Raw genomic sequence first — 22,866 nt, 5'->3', positions numbered from 1 at the left:
CACAGGCAGTTTGTTCTGAGTATTTATTAACGCAATCGATGTGTCTTAGTTTGCTTTCAGCTACAGAAATTAATTCGTCCCTTAGTAGTATTCTCGAGCTTCTCAAAATAATGTTAGTTTTCATTATTTCCTTAATAATTGGTGAAAGCGAAAATTTTGGATTAACAAACTTGGATAACGTTATACAAGGTAAAAAATTTTATTGTTTTGTATGAATTTGTAAGAATATGGGTTTTTTTTTTAATCTTAAATTAATTAAACTTACCATATTTTACAGCAGCATTTAGTTGGAATGGACAGTATGCAAAATATTTTCTTGAATATATTATCGTAGAACAAAATGAATAACCGAGAAAGAATTTACTTTATTCCTTTTATTCTCAGCTGAAAGGTTTCGTCAAATTTGTTTAGGGTTATAGTTTTAGTATAGTGCGAGCAAAGTAGCCTTGGCGAGATTTCGCGTTTTTAGTTAAACCATTTTTAATTTTTATCATGAGTGGAATAAAATGGTAGTAAGATTACAGAATTCGATAAGTGAAAAGAAATAATGGTCAATCAACTGAAAAGAAAACTACCACCATATATCCGTGAGAATTTTGTTGATGATTTGCATAACATATGACACAATTAATTCGTAACTCAGAAATTAGAAAAATCGAAACAGAAAATTTTTAAATTAACCGATTTGGGAATTCGAGAGAAATAACTCAGCTACAAATGGAAAACAATAAGCGCTAGCCAAGCAAGGCAAAGAAGTATCATCTTCTTTCGATAATAATTTGTAATGTCATATTGAATTTTCTAGCATTAATTGTTGTTCTTGTCAGGCCACAATTATTATTTAGTTTTATCAAGAATTGATAAATATCGAATTCAACATCGTGGAAATAGCTGCTTAGAACTACGAACTACGTAGTTTGCATTAATCTTTGACGTTTAGTAATGCTTCTTGAATTCTCATTTCTTTCTACGTGGTCCAGAATATCCACAAGACTTTGAAAATTAATTTAAAAAGAATAAAGCAAAAAAATCATACGTACGAACAAAAATCACAACACTTTTAGCATTTTCTTCGTTACCATGTGCGTTTGTTTTAGTTTTTAAGTCCGCCATTAGACAGTGACTTCAGTGTCCCCTATAGTTCGTTGGAGTTGCGAATTCCTTTGCAACATTTTTGAGTTAAGAAAAACCTTCAAAAAACAACGGACGCTAGCACGACTGCTCAACACTGAGAGGAGAAACCAACAATCAACATCTGTCTCTTTTCATTTGTGCACTATGCCTAATATAGTGCAATATATTTCTTTTTCTTTCTAAAGTTGGCATCAAAAACAATCGGTGTTTTTATTTACGTAAACAAAACCTGCGACCACTGGCGCTAAGTTTTTCAAAATTCGGTCGACGTGCCGTATTTTTAATTATATAGACGCTTTGGATTGTTAAAAATACTTTTCTGTTGTTTGAATGAAGCAATTGAAGCCTGTTTTAAATTTTTGTATCATTATCAACCTAGCGAATAAACAATTGCACATAATGTCTAACCAGCTATGTTAACTATTACATTTTACAGTTTTGTGTGATGTAGAATTTATTTTCCTTTCACACAATAGTAAAAAAAAACATGGTTAGTTTGTTGCATTAACTATCATTGTATGATAAAAACTGTTGTCTTAGATATACACAAAACATACTGAATATTTTTTCTTTCTTAGAAACCAGAGTGTATTAAGTTTTTGTTGGATTGTTATTTGTATGATCAAAGTAACTACAGTGGTAAGCTTTTGTTTTTTATTAAAAAAAATCATTAACAATGGAAAACAAGAATAGATAAAAATCGCGGCAGTTCAATAATTAAAATCTGTTTATTTTGAATCTGAAACTAATATATATATTTAGAATACAAACACATTTTGTCAATTATACGGGCTAATGAAAAACGGTAATGCCATCAGTCAGTAATTGCTCTAAAATCTACGCAACACTTCTACACAAAATATGTATTTTTTTTTTTTTTTTAATGTATTATTCATATCACCTGTACTAACCTTAATACTTGCCTTGTAGGTTTTGAAGAAGTTGATGGGTTTGCTCAAAAGACAGATGAAAATGCACATATTTCAAGTATTTATTTTATTGAAATTTTTTTTAACTTTTAACTAATTTGTAATTAATGTTTTTTTTATGCAGCGTTAGAATTTACTGCTGGTCCACTGATCCCAGACCAGTAAAACTTGCTTTGATCCACCATAACAAAATAATCAGTGGTCCGCGGGACCACCAACAGCTGGCTGTTTTTGATCACAATTGGCTAGAAAAAATTCAAGAGCAATAGCTTAGCCGATGTGAGGCTATTTATTATGCCCTGAAACTAAGTAAAAATGGTCAAATTAAATTCTCAAATTTTTGGTAGTTGATTTTAAGGGTTGCTTAATGAAATTGGTTTTTGAACTATGCACTTGACTGTTTACAACACCAGATTTAAATGTTTTATTGCCAAACAAAGAATTTAAATTTTAAAACACTAAGTATATTAAAAAACTCTCATCAGTAGAGGAATGTTTTACCCTTTGCTTATTTGTTTTGCATTGTTTGTTTTCCATTTTAAACTTAATTCACAATACAGTAATTTTGCACTTTCAAGTATCTATACTTATGTCTGTATTAATAGTCATAATTAATTGTTTTATTTAATGTTTAACAAACTAGTTGAAAATGAAACATATATATAACGTAATAAATGTAATCACAAAGTGCAAATTAGTTTAGGTGCAAACGTATTTACTGTTAAATTTAAAACAGGCCAGTGATGTTGTCTGCGGACCAGTATGTATTCCTGTTGACTGGTCCGAAGAACCAGTAGGATTGTTTACTGATTTCTAACACTGGTATGTGTGTGTTAAACACATCCTTTCAAACATTTCTTTTGATTCGCAATTGGGTCATTCTCCAGAAAACGTAACTTTTGAACGCAAATATTTGTCAATTTCGAAACTTTTTTTTTTATTAATTGTTACATGAGCGTGTTACCTGCTAAAAGTAACCATAAACGATGGTCCAGCTAAGTTCCAATTATTTTACTCATAAATAAAAAAAAATTAAAAAATGCCTTGTTCACGGAAAAAAAAAGAATTTTTTTTTTTAATGTTTAAAAATTGAGACCAATTTAATATCAAGGTAATAATTTTGTTAATTGTGCAAGTAATGAGCTATTTTAATGATTAGTGAGAATTTAATATTAAGTTCTCTTAATTAAAGTACAGCTTCATTAGTAGTTATTGTTTTAGTTCAAATGTGTGTTTAAATAGTATTTAGTAAATTTGAGAATAATGTGGCAATTTATAATTGTGGTAGAATGCCTAAAATTGATGTATTTAACCTCCATCATTTATTTTCACCTCACAAATAATGACATCGATATGATCTGTCACGGAGGTGAAATTAACGGTGGTGAGGAATTTTCCATTAATATAGGCCTAATGGATGTATTTTTCAGGGAAATATGTTTTTTCTTTGTTGCTACAATCTGCACATGTCAAGCATATGGAAACATGTTCACTTCTTTTTTTACATTAATTTACATCCCTGAAATTTGATTTCATGGAGATGAGAAGTCAGAATAACCATACTAAGTTTTTACAGCAAAATTTATCTCCTTGTTTTTCAACAAAAATCTCACAACTTCAACTATGGCAGAAAATAAACAAGGGGGTTCCCTTGTATCATGGAAAACAAAATTTTATGTCATTACTGCCACATGTTAATGAGGAATTGCATTTTAAATTTGGGTAATGGAGATGAGCATTTTTTGTGTGACATGACTACTTATCCTAAAAAAACGAACTAAAATACAATATTAAAAAATTAAATATACTTAAACAATTAGTATTTAAGACACTTGTGAAAGGAATAATATATAAATATATACTTTAAATTAAACAAGTTATTAAGCAACATAAACTGTCACACCAGGTGTGTGACATGCCATGGAGGTGAGAATTCATATGTTGTGTGCCAAAAATATGCTAAAATAAAAATTATTATTAAAGATTGTTGGCAGGTTTAAATAGATATATTTTTGATGAAATTAAAAAGCATTGTTAAATGAATTGTTCCTTAAAGTTTTTTCTGTAAAAGGTGTGTGACAGAAAAGTTACATATTTTGAAGAATGACCCAATTAGTTTATCATGTAATATTTCAGTTGAGGCAAGGATAAATTGAAGACACTTTTTTTTTTTGAGATATAACTATAAAAATAGAGATTCAAAGAAATATTATATTCATGTATCTAGATTTGTCTTCTGCTTTGCACATTCTTTTAAATTCTGTATCATACACCTATTTTCAAAGGTACTTCTGGCATGGGCGGATTTATGGGGGGGCAGAGGGGGGCAATGCCCCCCCAGTTTTGGGAGGACTATGTAGTAACAACACATTTTCCAAAAATTAAAAAAATGTATATTATTTTTCCTTTTTTGAATAGTTCAGAAGGGCATGGGTGGATTTATAGGGGGGCATAGGGGGAAATGCCCCCAGTTATGGGAGGACTTTATATAGTATCAACACATCTTCCAAAATCTTAAAACAAAAAAATCAAGACTTTTTCTTTTTTGAATAGTTCAATGAAAATGAAGAGAAAAGCGAATGTCCTTTTCTGATGGGAGAAAAGAAAAGGAAAAAAAAAACGAACATTAAATATACAAATAGTACAGCTGTCACTGGGGTGCTGAAAATGTGTTTAAATTCACTATTTTGGACTGAAAACCATTTGGGCAAGTATATGAATGAAAATATAGGCTAAACCGATAATATTTGGAAACGTGTGGCTACAAACCTTAAATTTTAAAATTTTCTAACAAATGGTAGAGGGGAGGTATGCCAAAATATGTCAAATTCAGCTCCTTGCCACATCCTGTATTAAAAATGTAAAAATCATGGTCCTCACGTTGGTAACATATTATTTCAAATAAATTTTTGTGACTCACATATTTCATATCTTGCTATTTATTCAATCCCGAATGCAGTATTTTGGAAATTATTTTGTATTGATTGCTTTTGTCTTACTTCTTCTGCATATTGTCTATCTGTTTAGCACGGAAAAAAATACTCACTACTTCTATTTCTATTCGTTTTCTGCTCCACTTGCAACTGAAGAAAAGTTGTTGTCATGAGAAATGTTTGGTTTCTTTTTTCTTTTAAATTTAAAATAACTATTTCTCACAAAGTTAGAACAGGACTGTAAAAATTTACAATCAAGTACTAAAATATCAGAGACTGGAAAGTACAAATGAAGTACATTAAATAATTTTATTTATTCTAGACTCCTTGAAAATAATTAGATAAGTCTTTGAAAATCCTAAGCAAAATGGGCTCCAATTACTACTGCATATTGTTAATCTGTTTAGCCAGGAAAAAAAATGTTACACTACTTCTATTCCTTTTCTCTATTCCTTTTCGTTTTCTGCACTACTTATAATTAAAAAAAGGTTGTTGCAATGAGAAATCTATCTTTTTCTTTCACACTTAAAATGGCTGTTTCTTACAAAGTTTGAACAATACTGTACAACTGTATAATCTACTCATCAATTTCTATGTCTATCCAGTTAACCTTTATAAGGCTTCATAATGCAGAATTTCATATTCATTTTACAAAATTTCCTCCGGGGGAGAAACCCCCTGCCTCTAAAATTGGAGATGTTCTATTTCCCACTTAAAAGGGAGCCCTGCGTCACTCTCTTGATACCAGCTCCCTCTCTTAAGGTCAATTCAAAAAGGACAGCATGAAAACACACATTAATGAAAACGACACACAAAAAAGTAAAGCATGGACTTATGCAGCACGGGAAACAGACAAAAACATGGGAGTGGGGGGCAATAAAAATGTTGCTAAAAAAAAAAAAATCTTGCCCCCCCAGGAACTCAGTCCTAAATCCGCCTATGACTTCTGGGCAATTCCACGGTGTCGGACGTAAGAATTGCACGAAATTCACTTTAAAAAACCACCACATTTATTGGTTAACAATTTTGAAACAGATCAAAATATTTTTTTTAATACTTACTAATGTAAGTGGAACTTTTTAGCATAAAAAGAATTTCTGATACAAAATTTTATTTTACGAAAAAAAATATTTAACTCATGGTGTCGGACGTATGAGCTGAATCTGAAAAATGAGACTAGCAAAACTAAAATCTAAGATTCAGGTCAATGGCTTAATCTGCAACAATGAAACTACTTTTATGTCAAAGAGCAATGATGAAATATTAATATTTCACAAATATTTTTTAAATTTTATAGGTATTAAGTGCCAAAATAGGGACTTCAGTATTGGTGTCGGACGTAAAAACTTGGTGTCGGACGTAATATGTACAAAATTACCATGGTGTCAGACGTAAACAAGTGTTTAAAACCTATTTAAATTACTTTTAATTTTGCTTTAAACCTTGAGTAATATGTTAATGACAATAAATGAGATGTTTAGATAATTACAACATTAAATATCAAATATTTTTCGTAAATGTTGATTATCAGCCACTTCTAATTGGGATAGGTGGAAAAAAATTCTTAAAAATATTTTATTTTGTATAGAAGATTTTATCTTTCTCTTTTCGCCATTTAAAGTACCCTTCTGTCCTATACACCACAGATATTTCAATCATTTCACCATTTAACAGAGGAATGCATCCTGGGTAATGTACAGACTCATAGTTAACCGCAACCCAGTTGTGTACTTTAAGTTGTGCAAAATCTTCAAATTTATCCAATGCATCACTGTCAGATAATTCTTTAGAACAACCATCCTAAGTGTTTTTGAGGAAGAAGTGTCTGAGACAGTAATTTTATTCAATTAAATTGCTTTGACTTGAGTGCATGCAGTACTACAAGGGTTTTCTCAAATATTGTTACAATGTTGCTGAATTATGCATGGTCTCTTCTGATGATATGTGTACTTAAAGTTCACTGCCGATTAATGAAGAAGCCACAGATGCATAATTCTTGTGGCATACTGCTCAACACTATTCCAGCTTGTCTGGTACAATGAACCTTTGGTTGCAGTGGGTGGTCTGATTTGGTTGTGACCCCCCGCCGTCATTTTACTTCCAGCTTTTACATTACGCCACTTTTTTTGTTATCTTACCAACTATGCTGTCTACAGCTCCTTCCCCAGGGAACACTGCAAAGAAATTCCGGGTTAATTTTGTGTTGAATTTCTGCTCAAATAAATGTAAATTTTGTTAATAGGTAGCTTTGCTTAAATTGTAAGCTGGGTCTATCTGAGAAAACTTGTATATTTTTAGTGCTTGAGTATTTAATTTTAAGATATTCCAAAAGGTAACTTTTGGAATATATATAAATTTATGCACGGCGAGTTTAGTATGATCCAAAGTATCAAAAATTATTGCAAAATTTTGAAAGAATTCTTTGGAAATTCACACATGGGATGTGAAGATCGTGGCTTGGGCTTGGCATGTGCCCAGTTTGCCAGATTGGATTTCGTTCTGTTGTAAAATTGTTGCATTTTGATATGCTTGAAATAAAGAAAAAACTATTCCTTATAAGTTCAGTGCTTCTAGGGGGAAAAAATACATAACAAATTGGACCAGTTGTGTGATTAATCAATTGCCAGTTTAATGGTTTAAAAAAAATGTTTTAAAGTAAGAGTACCTATTAATAAAGACATTTTAATGACTAAAGTATAAAGAAATGTTATTATTGCTGTCCTCTATCCCTTCTATTTTAAATCATTCCGTTATCAGAACAAGGTAATAAATTTAAAAACCTTGGTGTCGGACGTAATGTGGTGTCGGACGTAATTAATTTTTTACGTCCGACACCATAAAATAACAAAAAACTATTTATTTGAATTTCGTTTGGATTGCACATTTTCAATAGTAACTGATGTTCTGATTTGCAGGTGAAATGTTTTGTAAAATATCCCATCCTATTTTATACAGCACTAACTTTTAGGCAATTTAGTGTCGGACGTAATTTTATCAAAGTGCCTGTTATAAATAAGCTTTTAAAGACAAAAATATTTTGTTTATGTCTCATTTTTTGTGCTACATTTGTTCTAAAGTGTTGTGGCAGGAATCTGAATCAGTTACAATTTGAAAAATATTGCAACTATAGTTTGAAATACCAATTCCAACAAGACATTAAAAAATCCATCATGGTAGCATGTCAAAAATACCTTTCTTCAAAGGCTTGTAACTCTTATAAACATAAACTTTTGTGGTAATTTTAATTATTTTCATATAATTCAACTCATAAGCTTCAAAATGATACCTAATTTGTGGGAAAAAAAGGATTTTGAAAAATTGGTCATCAGTTCCCCATTTCCGTGGAATTGCCCTTCTGGTTTTTATGCCAGTAAGAACTTTCCTCAAGATTTTTCCTTAAAAAATGACTATGCTATTTTTTTTTCTGCTGGCGCCCAGACTTGTTAGCTGTAATCAATTGTATAAAATTGTTCCTCAAACATTTTTGTTAAATTTTGTTGAAACCTAAACTTAGAAATTTCCATAGGCCATAACATCATGTTAATAAAATTATTTTATGGATTATGCTACACTAATGTCAACGCTACAGTCAACATCAAAGCCATTGAATATAAAATTTTCTAATCTTTCTAGTTGAAGTTGATTATCTAGTGATTGAATAAAAGATGCTATTTTTTATGTCAATGTTACCTAAACTTTGAGTTAAAGTCTCCAAAAGAATACTTTAAATGTTTCTTTTAATACATTAACTTTACATTAATAACTTAGGTTCAGTTTTGTAGTTCGGCAGGAACTCGGAGGGTGTAGTCCCCCAAATGGTTTGATTTTTTTATTGTTAAAATAATGCAGGTGTAAGTTTAGTTATTTTCAAATCACCATTTCTTTTAGTGAGTTCCCCAAAATCCGATGGTGAGTTCTCCCAGATATTTTTTTCCAACTACAGCACAGCTTTGTAGAATGGAACAAAGCTTCAGCATTGCCTAATCATGAGCAGTGGCGTAGCTACAATGTTTGCCGCCTGGGGCGGTTCCTCAATTTACCGCCCTTTCATTGTGAAATAGCTAATACATTAAACTTTCAATGGTGTTTAAAATAAAGCTAGAAATTTAATTAAAGCAAAAAAGACGTAATTAATTTCTTCTTACTTTCGAAAGAAAAAAAAGGGGGGGGGGGCACACTTGGAGAAACTTGCTAAATTTATGTAAAAAATCGCAAATTTAGGTAATTTTCAGTAAAGTGAAGGGTTTGGTTTGCTTCCAATTATTTTCAAAACTTAAGTCTCTTTTAGTGTTTATTTGTTGACGTTAGGGGATCGGTGGGCGCCGCAAGAAAATGTTCCGAAATCAAAGATTTTAAAATGCAGCTTTGGCTGCTTTGTGGAGAGGATAAGAAATTCGGGAATGGTCGGCAATTCTGAAATATGCAAATTTAACCTATCTTTGGCAACGCAATTGCATGTGTATTCTAACGCAGTTGTAGGCATTAGAGGAAAGAGGGGAGCTAAAGGTTCTTACTAAAATATTTTTAAAATTGAAATCAACTTTATGGGTATCTTTGCTGGTTTGGTGGAATGGGGAAGGTTCAGCTTCTTTCTTTGAAAATTGTTCGGTATCAAAGTCTCAAAACGCAATAGTAGGCTATATTTGATAAGGTTAAACAGTTCCCTAACACCTAACGGCACCCAAAATGCTGTGAAGTCAGGCGGTACTCTCATGATGGAAAGTTTCCGCACTTGACGCCCGACTTCATTGCTTTGCTTGATATTGATATTGTTATGAGCAAAAGCGGGCAGAGGAAGGTTTCCCTCTCAAAATTTTTCTTAAAGCTGAAGTTCATTTTATGGTATCTTTAAGAAGGGAAGAATTAGCGAGCTCTCCCACCCATGCAAATTTCTATGAACGAAATTTTCGGCTATCTTTGGGGACGTTAGAAAAATGTCTGAAGAATGCGGCAGTCCTTTCTTGGAAGTTTTTCAAAATTGAAGTTTCCAAAACGCAGTTTTAACTTTTTTAGACGTTTGATGGGTGGGGTGGGGGGTGGGGGGGGGTGATTAAGGTATCTCTTTCGAAACTGAAGTTCTAAAAACGTACGTTAAGTATCTTTGTTCACGTTAGGAAATAAAGGATAGTCAAGGTTCATATGCTGTTTTCACAAATTGACATCGAAGTATGGAAGTTTTAAAAACGTAATTGTTGAGACTGTAGAAGAGAGTGTTGGAGTTTTCTCCAGGAAAGTTTTCGGAATTAAAAGCCTAAATGTGAACTTTTTGGCTGTGCTAGCTCCGTTAGAAGAAAAGACAGGGTTTGTTGTTCTACCCAGAAATTTTTAAGCAATGAAATCTAAAACCGTAGGAGAGGTTCCCAACTGGAATCATTTGAAAGTGAGTGCGCTAAAAAACAATCCCAGACTATGTTTGACCAAGTTGAAGGACCAAACCGAATGTTGAAAAATAAAATTCACTGATCTACCATAACAAAGACTAACATGTGATCCAAAGTTGTCGGATAGATTTTCTACTCTCAAAAGCAAGAAAACAAAAAAACCCCTTTACTTTTTTTGAAATATAGAACTCTTGTAATGAATGAGAAATCAAATTTAACTCTGCAACAGATAAAGCCACCCCTGTGATGAGCAATAAATTGTTTCATGTACCATTTTTCACCTCCCCCTCCCTCTCTTACTCTTGTTATCATTTTCCTGAAGTCAAAAAAAGAAAAAAAAATCTGTTTCATTAGAAGGTTTTTAAGAAACTATCATAAAATCCAGTGTTAACTCTTTCTTTTACGAAAATTGGAAAACTTCATTGTTCTCTTCCTCCTGGAGTTAACTTCTACAGTCTAAAAAAACACTGGTCCCATGACTGTCCACTGCCGCCCCCTCAGAAAAAAACAATGAATTGTATTGATATGCTATCAAGAAAGATTTTTGAAAGTTTTTGAAAGAAAACAGAATGGTTTGTATAAAAGTAATTTCAATCTGGTAGTGACACAAAAGTCTTCCAATTCGAAGATTTTCTTTTTATCTGCAGTAAGAGATTAAAAACATAATTTCTTTATTAGAAAAATACGTTACTTTTCCACATCAAAAGGGTTAATCTGCCGCCCCTAGAAAAGTGCCGTCCGGGGCGGACCGCCCCCTCCGCCCCACCCTAGCTATGCCACCATAGACTAATAATAAGAGTAGACCGAGCTATGGCAACCCTTTTGCTGCTCATAAACCAAACCATGTGACTGGTGGATATCCTAGCAACAGCGGGCGTTAATCGTAGCAGACGATCTACGCCAGCGCGAAATAAAATAAATAGAATTTATGGAACACGGAAGAATGATCTTTTATGGAGTCCGATTTGTAAATTTGTTATTCTAAGTTGTAAATATTTTGTTAATATAGTGAGTTTTTCGTTTAGATAGTATTGTGCATTTTCTTTAGTCAATTTCAATAACTCTCTAAGCAATAAAAGATGCAAGCGACCAAGAAGAATCAGCAAACGATAAGATTTTTACCTACAGTTTCAATTTAAGATACCGATTAGTACATTTTTGCGTTAACGCAAAACGTTTACGCCATTTCGTTCACGCCAACGCTGACAGCTCCAAATGAAATAAAAGTTACCGAAAACTGATCAAAAACTATTACTAATGTCAAAATAATGCATAACTAAAAGAAAAACAGTTCAATCTCTGCATCTGGAAGTTTTTTTTTTAATGAAAACACATTGTCTTAAAATACATGTCGAGTGCCAAACTATGGATAATGCTGCCATCTAGCAACTATGCTGCCAAAGTCTTCGCCAAGCCCTTCCACTAGTCACATGATACATCTATGAACCAATTTTCTTCATCAGCAAGAATGAGAAAGCTCGGTCTACTTATTATTAGTCTATGTATGCCACTGATCATGAGGTGTGATTCAGTATAATAAAATATCCAGAGAATTATCAAAAGAGGAAATAAAACCAGAATTTTTATTATTTATCTTATGCAAAAGAAATATTTATATAAACCTAAGAGAAAAATGAAAAAAATATGCCTTAAGTTTTGATTTCATTTTCTTATTTTTTAATTTAATTGTTTTGCAAATGAAAAGTTTCAAACCTAAATGTATTAAATGAATTCTGTACCTCAAAACTTGACTGAAGTAAGGCTAAAAATTGCGATTTTCAGTTGATTAGTAGTACATTGTATGTAGAATCCTATTCCACATCAAGCCATGTGAAAGTAATTAAAAAAAAATCCTTTGTAATTATTTACCAGCACGAACAGAGCGTGCATCTCATCTTTTGCCTGCAGCAGACAACCTTTTTCCCCTCTCCTGAAAAATCGCAGTCATGTGACTTACGTTGTTTTGGCTCTGAGGTACAGAAATCATAAATACTGAATGATTGGCTAAGTAAGGAAGAATGTATAATATTATTACAAATTCACTACAACTTCAAAAGTTTTAAATTAAAAATATTTAAGCATCCATTATATTTATAATTTCAAGGTAGATTTAAACTAGCTGTACCCCCACAACTTTGCCTGTGCTATAAGGTTAAAAGAAGGCTCTTTGAATGTACGTAAATACCCCTTCCCCAATCCAAACTTAAAAATGATTCTGGTTGGTTAATTAAAACTGTGCACACTTAATTTTACCAAAGTTCCAAGAGTATTCCATGAAGAAATGAAAAATCCTGATATAATGATGACAAAAGCCCATAAAGCTTGGTCTTCCAAAAAAAAATATGTCTCATTTAAATATGCTTTGCAATCAATCAAAACTACCATAGCTAAGTGTTTAATGTTAAATGATAGCTTGCAACTGTCTAATCCGAAAGCAGTTGCAAATCAAAAGAGCAATGAATAAAAATATCACTAAGTTGAGATTTATCGCCAAAAATATTAATATAAATTTTGAAAATAAAATAAAATCAGTTAAAAAAAGCACTATATTTACATGCAAAAAAAAAGAAAACGATAATATTTAATTTGAGCGAATGAATTTCATTAGCCACGCAGCCAAGGTTCATGTGACTCGCTACCTACCAATTGCAAAGATTGATTTTGAGAAAATCTGGCATTAGGCAAAGTGATGACAATAAAGTCTTGATTGCTCAATCAGAATTGAGTAGAAATCTCACTGCATAAAGAAGAAAGAACTTAATTTAAATTCTTAGCACAATTTGAACAAAATGAAAATCTGCCTCTCCTGAAGAAAAAAGAATAAAATTTAAACATGTGAGCGAATGATAATCACCCTCTCCCCACAAAAAAAAAAAAAAAATATTGCTTCATTAATACACACAGCCCAGTTGAAGATCCATCGTCGGAAATCTTGTTTAACCCTTTCATATGTTAAAAAAATGCCTGTTCACTTAGCATCCAATTTCAGTGAAAAGCCATTTCACAAAAATGACAACTTTTAGGAACACGTTTTTTCCGCTAATTTTATTGGAGTAATTTTTTAAAACTATTTCACTCCTTATACTTTATTCAATAAGGTTATATGAGCCAAATATGTAAAATTTTTATTTTTATTTCATTAAAAATATGGTAACTTTTATTGCAATAGATGGTAATTAAGCGTTCTTGTCATTATTTCACAATACATAAACTTTAATTATTTTAATCAAATGCATGAGTTTTTTCAAACTAGCAGTTTCTTATATTCAGTAAATTACCGCCCATTAGCCAGGGCTAAAGCAGAAATACATAAAATACACCGCCAGCTCAGTCATTTCCAGCCGAGGACTGCAGTTTCGTGCTTATTAGCACTCATCAGCCCGGCATAGGAAAGTGACCGAGCTGGAGATGGAAAACCTCTTAAGGAAGCCAAGAGTGCCAAACAAACTGGTAGCTAATATAGAATTAGCACAGACCAGACGAGTAACCGAAGCAATGGTTCGGTTCAACTCGAAGATTAAAGGCAAGGCATGATATATTCAGTAAATTACCGCCCATTAGCCAGGGCTAAAGCAGAAATACATAAAATACACCGCCAGCTCAGTCATTTCCAGCCGAGGACTGCAATTTCGTGTTTATTAGCACTCAGTAAGGCATGGTATATTCAGTAATTTACTGAATATACCATGCCTTGCCTTCAATCTTCGAGTTGAACCGAACCATTGCTTCGGTCACTCGTCTGGTCTGTGCTAATTCTATATTAGCTACCAGTTTGTTTGGCACTCTTGGCTTCCTTAAGAGGTTTTCCATCTCCAGCTCGGTCACTTTCCTATGCTGGGCTGATGAGTGCTAATAAGCATGAAACTGCAGTCCTCGGCTGGAAATGACTGAGCTGGCGGTGTATTTTATGTAGCAGTTTCTTATTGTTATTTTATCTTAAAAGTATTCAGCAGTTCAAAGAGTGAACTAACTTTGTTTATATTATTTGTTTTCCAAACTTTATATTATATCATTCAAGAAAGATGAAAATTTGGCTATGACACAAATAATAAAGTATTTTTATTTTCACTTTAAAAATTATTTTTGACTTGAAAACAGACATAGATTCCAATTATTTGCTATGTGTTGCATTTTTTTATTTATAGACTGTTCTCAGTTATAGGCATTTTAAAAACATTATTTACAAAAGTCTTTTTTTTTTCCTCACCCTGTAGAATTTTTTGATTTGGAACCCCAACAACCACATTCTGGTTCATCAATGGTTATCCAAACTGGTACATTTTTGCTTTTTTCCCCCCTATTGATAATTATGTTTCAAATAACAGTACAGCTTTTAATATTAAAATTTAATTTAGTTTTTATGTTTTTTAAAATAATTTTATTCCTTTCTAATTGATTAAGTATGGTAGAATTCATTGCTATACATATTCAGGTTTGTAATTTTATGTGTTAGAATTTTCCAAAAGAAAAATAATGTATATAATTTAAAACTTTATAGTGAATGTATATCAGATTACTGAAAGCATTGTTGGACGCAACGGTGTAAGTTGAAACTAAGAATGTTCTAATTTAGAAGAGTCAAAAGTACAAGTTTTTTCTTAACTACTTGAAAAATATAGGGAATGAAACATAAATAAAAGTTGTAAAACATCACATACCTAAAATCAGAAAAAGGAAGTACTGTGTTTCTCTTAAAAGGTAACACATTTTTAGTTTTATTTATTTAGTAGACTACCCGTTGCGGCAACTAGTAAGATTACATTTTTATGCTTCAAATTATTATAAATCTGTCTATCTCTACCTCTGTAGTTACAAGGCAATAGTTTGTAATGCCTATAATTTTTTTCTGTAACATTTAGATTTTTTAGTTTGGGATAAAAGTAAAAATGTAAGGTAAAAAGTAATTCTTTTCCTGCAGATGGATTTATTGAAAATCCAAGGAAAGTAACTAAAGTTAAAGATAATATGATATTTTTTATCAAAGTTAATTTATCAAAAACGGAGTAACTTTAAATATGTGAAGTGAAAGATTATTTTCATCCAGCCAGCAAAGATTTCTTTAAAATTTGTGCCAGAAAAAATACATTTTTTCATGAATGAAAGTAGTAATTTAAAATGAAAGAAAAATAGAATAGTTGAACTTAAAAAAAATCATTTATTTATATTTATAAAATTAATTTATCAAAAATCAAATAATTTACAATGAATATAATAATAAATGAAAAAAAAATTGTAAATTATATCTCATTTGTTGAAGGTTGTGTATATTTTTTTATAAAAAAAATTAATAGAGCAATTGACAGTAAAAAACAATTTCATAATATTTATGGAAAACTGCTAATAACATGAGAAAATCCTTTTTTTTTGTAATTAAAAAAAATGTGTTAAAAAATATTTTACTTAAAATAAATGCAGCATTAAAGTAAATTTTCCTCCAACCTTCACCAACTCGACTGTGGTGAGAGATTGTGGTGTCTAATGTATCAAAACTGGAGGAACTTTGCAACAGCAATGTCAGAAATTTATTTTGATTGTTCTTATTAGCAGCTGTGCTTTTGAGGTAATAGGACACTCTTTCCCTCCTTCAACTAAGGAGATCAAAAGAGTGGACAAAACTGACTTTGTTTGGTTTCAACTGGGGATGAAAACATTCGAAAAAAAAACGTTTTTTTCCGAAGGAGTTTATTTCCAATCTGGAAAAATTTAAAAAAAATACATTTTTTGAATTTTTTAAGACATTTTAATTGAAATTTTCAGAAAAAAATTATTAGAAATTTCTCTTACTTAAATTCAGGTGCAATTTTTTCTAATTTCTTCTTTCCCCTTGGATGACTTGACAATTAACTGAAATATTCACTGTTCGTTTTTGTACACTTTCCGGACATTGACCATCATTTCCAAGCCACTTGAAGCAACATATCACATCAAATACTGTTTGCCGAGGCACAACAAGCAAACGAACTGTTGTTCTGCTTGGTCATGATTAGACATACGTTACCCAATATTATTGGTTGAATGACAACTTGACTTATTTCTGGTGTTTGACCAAGAAAGCTCTCAGTTATAAAACAAAAAGGTTTTTTTCCTCTAAACTTACCTTTATGTGCATTTCTGTCAAGCAGAAAAAGAAGATGTGTGAATTGCATACATTTTTTAATGCTTAACCCTTTATATGTTCCAAGAAACTCAGAGTTATTAATAAGCCCTATTTTTATTCATGAAAAAAAATTAATTTTTCCATTTTTTTTTTAAATTTTCCCGAAAAAATCGGTAAAAAAACATTTTGTTTTCCATCACTTCAAAACTTCTAAAAATTTTACATCTGTAGTTTCAACCCAACAGCATTAACATCTTTCTTTTGTTCGGCATTTCAAAAGTTGTAGAAAAAAAGATTAATAGCTTGTGTTTTAGGGGGGAAAGTTCTGAAAAAAGAAAAATATTTGGATTTTTAGCAAAAAAAAACCCTGAAAAATAGGCTTTTTTGGTTGAAACTGAGTTGGTTAAGAAAGGCGTAATTTTATAAAAATCCCTTTTTAAAAATTCAAGCATAAAAACTGCTTTGTTTACAAAATTGTTTCCTTTCCGACAAAAATAATTTTGATTTTCTGGAATCGTTTAAAAATATATTCCTCTGATTCAATTCATTCAACATCTGTTGTATAATATGTTACATAAAAGCTGGAATGATTTAAAAAAAAAATAGTTTTACAGAGCTCCCATGTTGAGGTGTGCAGTTTCAGCAAAATCTTTATGTGCATACCAAATTTCATCTTCCTATTTGTTTCCCTTAAACTTGCACCATGAACAAACTTCTTATTTTAGTATAAATGTGGATTAATTAATTTATTCAAAAGCTGTATTATTTTTGCAGTTTAATTAGTTGTAGAATGTTTTCAACTGCAGAGGAAATTGAAATAAATTTAGCCGAAACAGTCAAATAGTTTTAAACTTCAATATGTCTTTTCCATACTTTTGTATGGTTTTTCATTTAAAATGTACATTTTCTAATCATGCTACAGACAAAAGGAAGTCTTCCGTATGTACTTAAAAAAAATGTCAAAGAAGTAATTTGTTCAATTTATTGAGTGTTTGTAATATCAGCCAAAATACATTTTCTATTTATACCATGCTGAATTCAAATGAATGAAAGTAATTCATGAATATAACTCTGTTTTAATGTTTTTTTTTCTTTTCTAAAGAAGTTATGTTTTAATGACTTTATTTCTGACATTTTAATGGCCAATTATAATGTACTTATTGTTATTTTATATTTTTATAACTTTCAATTAGCAATTTTAATTATTCCACAGTAGTGTGTGAATGAAAAATATATTTTGTTGTAATTATTCATTGTAGTTTATGTAATCTAATGGTTTTGATATTTCTTTCACATTTAATTCTGAAAGAACAAATTTTTTGATATAAGAAGGGCTGGTTCAGTTTCCTATTAAGGATAATATGTGAATTCAAGTTTTGAAACATGTTTAAAGGAACATCATTTTATTAAATTAGTTTCATTGAAAATTTGACTATATTCTATGCTTTCATAAAATAAATGTGTGATTTTGTTCTCCTAAAATACTAATTCTGTTTTTGTAATCATTTTATGCAATCTTTTCCCTTTGTTATATTTTACAAAAACCATTTTGTTAGATATTCATTTGACTTATGTACGGAAAATTACTCATTTTTGCTACATGATTACATGTTCCTGAAAATGATCAGATACACAATTAGCATTTTTTACTTTTTACTGTGAAATGTATTTTTTACATTTTATATTTATTTGTTTACAAAAATGTTTCAAAGTATAGAACAAACTGAAACAGTTTTTTAACAAGTTCTTTTAAGACACATCACACATAAGAAATCCTCTTATCCTGGGACAAATCATACACTTTTTAACAGAAAAAAAAAGCCTCTGGTTTCTTCAGTTATCTCAACTATTTTATTTAGCACTATTAGATGCATTATGTGACTTGAACTTTTATTTTCATTATCATTGTAGCTAATTTAAGTCCTGAACAAGAACTAGTGATTAAGCAAATTGCAAATCAAATGAAAAACTTTTCATCCATCTTTGAAAAAAAGAGACAAACTGAAAAACACGGTATGTATCTATATCATCACAACTGATATTTAATTGTAAATTTAAATTAAGCTTTGTGCAGCTAAAACAACTTTGATTTCATACATGCATATTTTCAAGAGTGAATTCGTAAATTTTCTAGTACTGTAACACCAACTAAAAGTTGAGTCATGATAAATGTACTGTGAGAAGGAAATTTATTTTTCCAGAAAGGGCAGTGAATAGAGTTCTGGTACCAAATCACTCCTCAAATATATATTTTAAAATTTTAAATATTTATTCTTCATTTTACATAAGACATATTTATCGATAGTAAATGAACACTTATTCCATCAATACTTGAAGCTCTCTTGTAATATAGTTATGTTATAAAATTTCCAAAATTAAAATGGCAACTTGATTTTTTTCATGATCCATTATAATAAAAAAAAATAGTATACCTCTTGTATATTATTTTAAAATACAGTAGAGAACCAATTATCCGGGAAGTTCGGGACCATCGCTATCCCGGATATCTGAATTTCCCGGTTTTCTGGATTGCTAAAAAGCGCTATTGGCCGATTGTTTGTAAAATTTAAATTACTATATAATAAATAATTAAGCATATTAAAATAAGAAGAAAACAGTTCAGAAATGCTTATGAATATCGAAATATAAAAAACTATTATTGTGAGAATAATTTAAACACTAAAAAACTTAAGTTATTCATAATACATGAGACCCTCACATTCTGTTTGGAAAAGAAAAAAAAAATCCACCACTTTTCGATGTTTTAAAACGAAAGAAAATGAAGGGAAGGGCAAAAAATAAGTTTTTGAACCTAAATCTGCAAATTTCTACTATGTGTATAAAAAAAATTCGCTTTCTATGCGACAATATTCATTTCCTTAGCTATCAATTAGAATAAAACACGAAAATTTCAAACTTACGAATGTACTTTTTAGTTCAAGAAAATATTTCGGAAATTTTGACCCGCATAAAGGATAACCATTTTAAGTTAGTGTTTGCAAACATTTTCTCGAGTTATGCGTGAGTAATATGTTGTTTATTAAGAAATCGTTCATATTCTTTTTGGTATTTCAAAAAAAGAAAAAAAAAGCTTAATTTTTCAAAAACTGCCAAAATTGCTTATTTTAAAAAAATAACGGGAAAGTAGGGAAAAAGTTGCCGGTTTTCTGGTTTCCCGGTTTATTGGTTCCCGGATAAAAGGTTCTGCACTGTACCTTCAAAAATCAATAATGAAGCAAACATATTAACTTAACTAACACCTCTTTAATACTAACTGCCTATCTCATCTGCCTCAAAAAGAGAACTACCCGTATTTGGTAATAATGCGGAGAACAGCACTACCCAATGGCCATCAATGAAGGCGTTGCTGTGGTGATGGATCAAAATAGTTCAAACTAAATTGTTATTTGGTTAGTTTCTAAATTTAAACATAGAAATTAACCAATTGTTAATTTTTCTACTATTAGTTTCAGATATCTCTCGTAGATGACAGTGTTATCCGCACATTTTTGAGTTGGTTTTTGATCTATGTTAAAAACCAGAAAGTGATAAGCATTTAGTTTTACAAGGGCATTGGTTAAACAGACTAGTATTTATGCTCAATTGTGTTTAACAACTGCATAAAAATATTTGCATGTAAAAATTTCTAATTGGTTTTGCATTTTTGACTATTGTCTAATATTGTAACTGTTCATGCTTTATACCTTATTTCATGGCTCATGGTTTTGCTAATATCCATTAAAGATATTTCTTACTAAAACTAAACTAGAAAGAAGTTTTTCATTCAAAGAAAAATTGTTTTTCATCAGTTTTTCTCAGTTGCTTGTGTCTATTGTACGCTAATGGTTGTCAAAAATTTGATTTACTTCCATTGATCAAATGTGGAAATTGGTTAACACGAAATTCAGTTAATGCGAAATATTTTGTCTTCTCCATTGAGTTTTTGTTAACAAGGTTTGACTCTATTTTATCTTATTAAATTATTTCAATCTTTATTTCAATGAACTTATGATGCCATTTTTAAAGCTTATTTTTAAACTGCATTTTATCAAATTGAAAATTCCAGGAAATTTCCTACAGTTCAAAGAAGGAACTGTATTTGTTCCAATCAGTCAAGGCAAAGTGACAATCTGTGTATCTCAAGAAGGAGACTGCAGTGACAGAGCGCAAGTTCATTGGAAAACTTCTGATGGAACTGCTAAATCGGGTTTTAATTTTATTTCCAATGAAGGAGAGCTTTTTTTTTCTGAAGGTGAAAAACAGAAAACTGTGGAAGTAAAACTGTTAAATCTGGAAGAAGATGCAGAATCGCATTTTTCTGTAGAGTTGTTTAATTCAAGTGGCATTACAATTGGACCAATAAGTAAACTGACCGTGTTTATTACAAATAACCGTAAGTTACTTTTTTTTAATCTATAGGTATTGTCTATAATTGTTTTAAATTTTCAAATTCTAGCTGGAAAGTATTAGAGACAGTGTGGATACTTGACCCTCAGAAGTCTTGTTCCCCCCTCACGAATCTCCAAATTACTAATCTATACAATTTTAATACTTTTACTATTACCGAGCTCACAGGATAAGTTTATATCGTCGAGTGTCAAAAAACCCATTTGTGCAATCTTCTGAGGCTATGTGTCATAATTTTTGGGACGAGACTATGTTTTTGGATTGTGTATTAAAAAGGTCGCAAGCTTTTTTAAGGTTGCTAAGCATTCATCACATTCATACTTCTTATGTATGCTAGAAGATTGGGAAATACGTCTCAAATGTGAGAATTGACAGCTTGTGAATTCGTTTGCCGTAATTCTGAAATGTGTTTCGAAAGTACACTTGACGATGCTTGATCCTTACAACTCAGAGAGACTTGCTTCAGGCTCTTGGGCTTTAGTATCATTATACACATAATATCGTCACTCATTCTGTTTATTTTTTTCCAGAAATGTTGAGGGTTTATAAAAGGAAGCCTACAACTAAAGAAAAACCCCTTTTTATCCATTAAGTAGTTGCATATTGGTCTATTTCCCGTCCGTTGTCATATATTTCACATTATCCCACCATCCCTTATATTGGTAGTGGGGGCCATCTTTGTAGCCGACCTTGAGGAACTCCCCAACCCTCTCCCAATGAATTCTGAGAGTTTCTTTCGGTATTTCAAGGTTGCATAGCTTTCGGAAATGTATGTCGGTTATTTAGACGAATAGTGCGACAACTTAGTCCTCCCCAACAGTTACTCTCTGTCAGCGTACGCTGCAAGTATTGTTCTATTACATATTTTTGTATAGTTAATGGTATCTATTCTATTAGCTGAAGCAAACACTAAAATAAATCATTCAAAATTACTTTTCGCCTCACGGCTCGTTAGGGCAGGGATAAGACCAAAACGTGATATAAAGAGACGCTACTGCACCTCTTTAATTCCCGGGTAAATATCAGACGCTTTGAAAAGTTGATGAGGGAAAAATTATTGTTACCAAATTATTAAAAAAATCACTCACGCCAACTTTTAAATCTACTATTAAGTGTGCAAGTATCACATGTCTGATTTTTTTTTCTTTAATGTACTAAAAAAATTGTTGTTCTAGAAAAAAAAAACTTAGGCAAGTTTTGTGCCCTGTGTTATGATTTTGTTTAAGATACATATATATTTTTTCATTTATACGTGTAACAACTTTAGTTAAAATTATTTGATTATTTTACCATCATGTTTTGAACAGTTCATACGTGGAGCCCTTTACAAGGCTCATGATTCCCCGATTTCTATTTTTTCCTGTGATTTCCTTGATTTGTTTTTTTGCCCTGCTGAAAAATCCTGGTTTAATTCAGTCTTCATTTATATATTAAGCAGTAATCAGTTCTTTGAACAGTAATCAGTTCATCCATGTCTGTTGAAACTTTGAGCAACTTTTGATCAGTAAACTCTTTAAAAATACAATGTATAAAAAAAAATTGAATTTTGACATTTTGAATTCAAATTATGTTTTTCGCAATCACGAGTGTGTATATGTCAGCGTGTGTGTTTGTGTGGGTATATGTGTGTTTCTGTCTGTGTACAGGCATGAATGTGTGTATGTGTAGGTGTGTGCTTGTGTGGGTATGTGTGTGTGTGTAGGTGTATGTTTGCATGCATGCATGCGTGTAGGATATGGACGCAACCTGGAGATGCTTTTCGCTAGAGGAGCAGCATCGAGAGAAGCCGGTCAACGGTGGTGCTGTAGAGGGAAGTGGGGGGAAAATAAAATCAGCGTAACGCCAAGGACAGTCAAATGAGAACAATAAACAATGTGATTTCTCAAAAAAAAAAAAAAAAAAAAAAAAAAAAAACCTTGTATTGCAAAAAGAAAAGAAAAGAAAAAAAAAATAGAGCTAAGGTAAAATTGAATGTCTGGTAGTGT

At 31.2% G+C, this 22,866-nt stretch overlaps 1 protein-coding gene across 3 annotated transcripts in view; it reads left to right on the top strand.

The window, feature by feature from the left end:
* Positions 1-1,362: 1,362 nt before the first annotated feature.
* LOC129226041 (uncharacterized) overlaps positions 1,363-22,866 on the top strand; it is a 41,554-nt gene continuing 20,050 nt past the window's right edge. For 2 of the 3 annotated variants that reach the window (XM_054860620.1, XM_054860617.1), the window contains exons 1-6: positions 1,363-1,624; positions 1,713-1,773; positions 2,065-2,121; positions 14,592-14,651; positions 18,386-18,487; positions 20,541-20,867. In XM_054860620.1, the coding sequence (XP_054716595.1) occupies positions 1,622-1,624; positions 1,713-1,773; positions 2,065-2,121; positions 14,592-14,651; positions 18,386-18,487; positions 20,541-20,867 (610 nt within the window). In that variant the 5' untranslated portion in view covers positions 1,363-1,621. The remainder of the gene's footprint in view (positions 1,625-1,712; positions 1,774-2,064; positions 2,122-14,591; positions 14,652-18,385; positions 18,488-20,540; positions 20,868-22,866) is intronic. The other variant, XM_054860619.1, reaches the window with a different exon arrangement.

Source organism: Uloborus diversus, chromosome 7, assembly GCF_026930045.1.
Source record: "Uloborus diversus isolate 005 chromosome 7, Udiv.v.3.1, whole genome shotgun sequence".
Classification (NCBI taxonomy): Eukaryota; Metazoa; Arthropoda; class Arachnida; order Araneae; family Uloboridae; genus Uloborus; species Uloborus diversus.
Note: the sequence above shows the minus strand (reverse complement) of the source record. Positions and strands in the feature narration are given on the sequence as shown.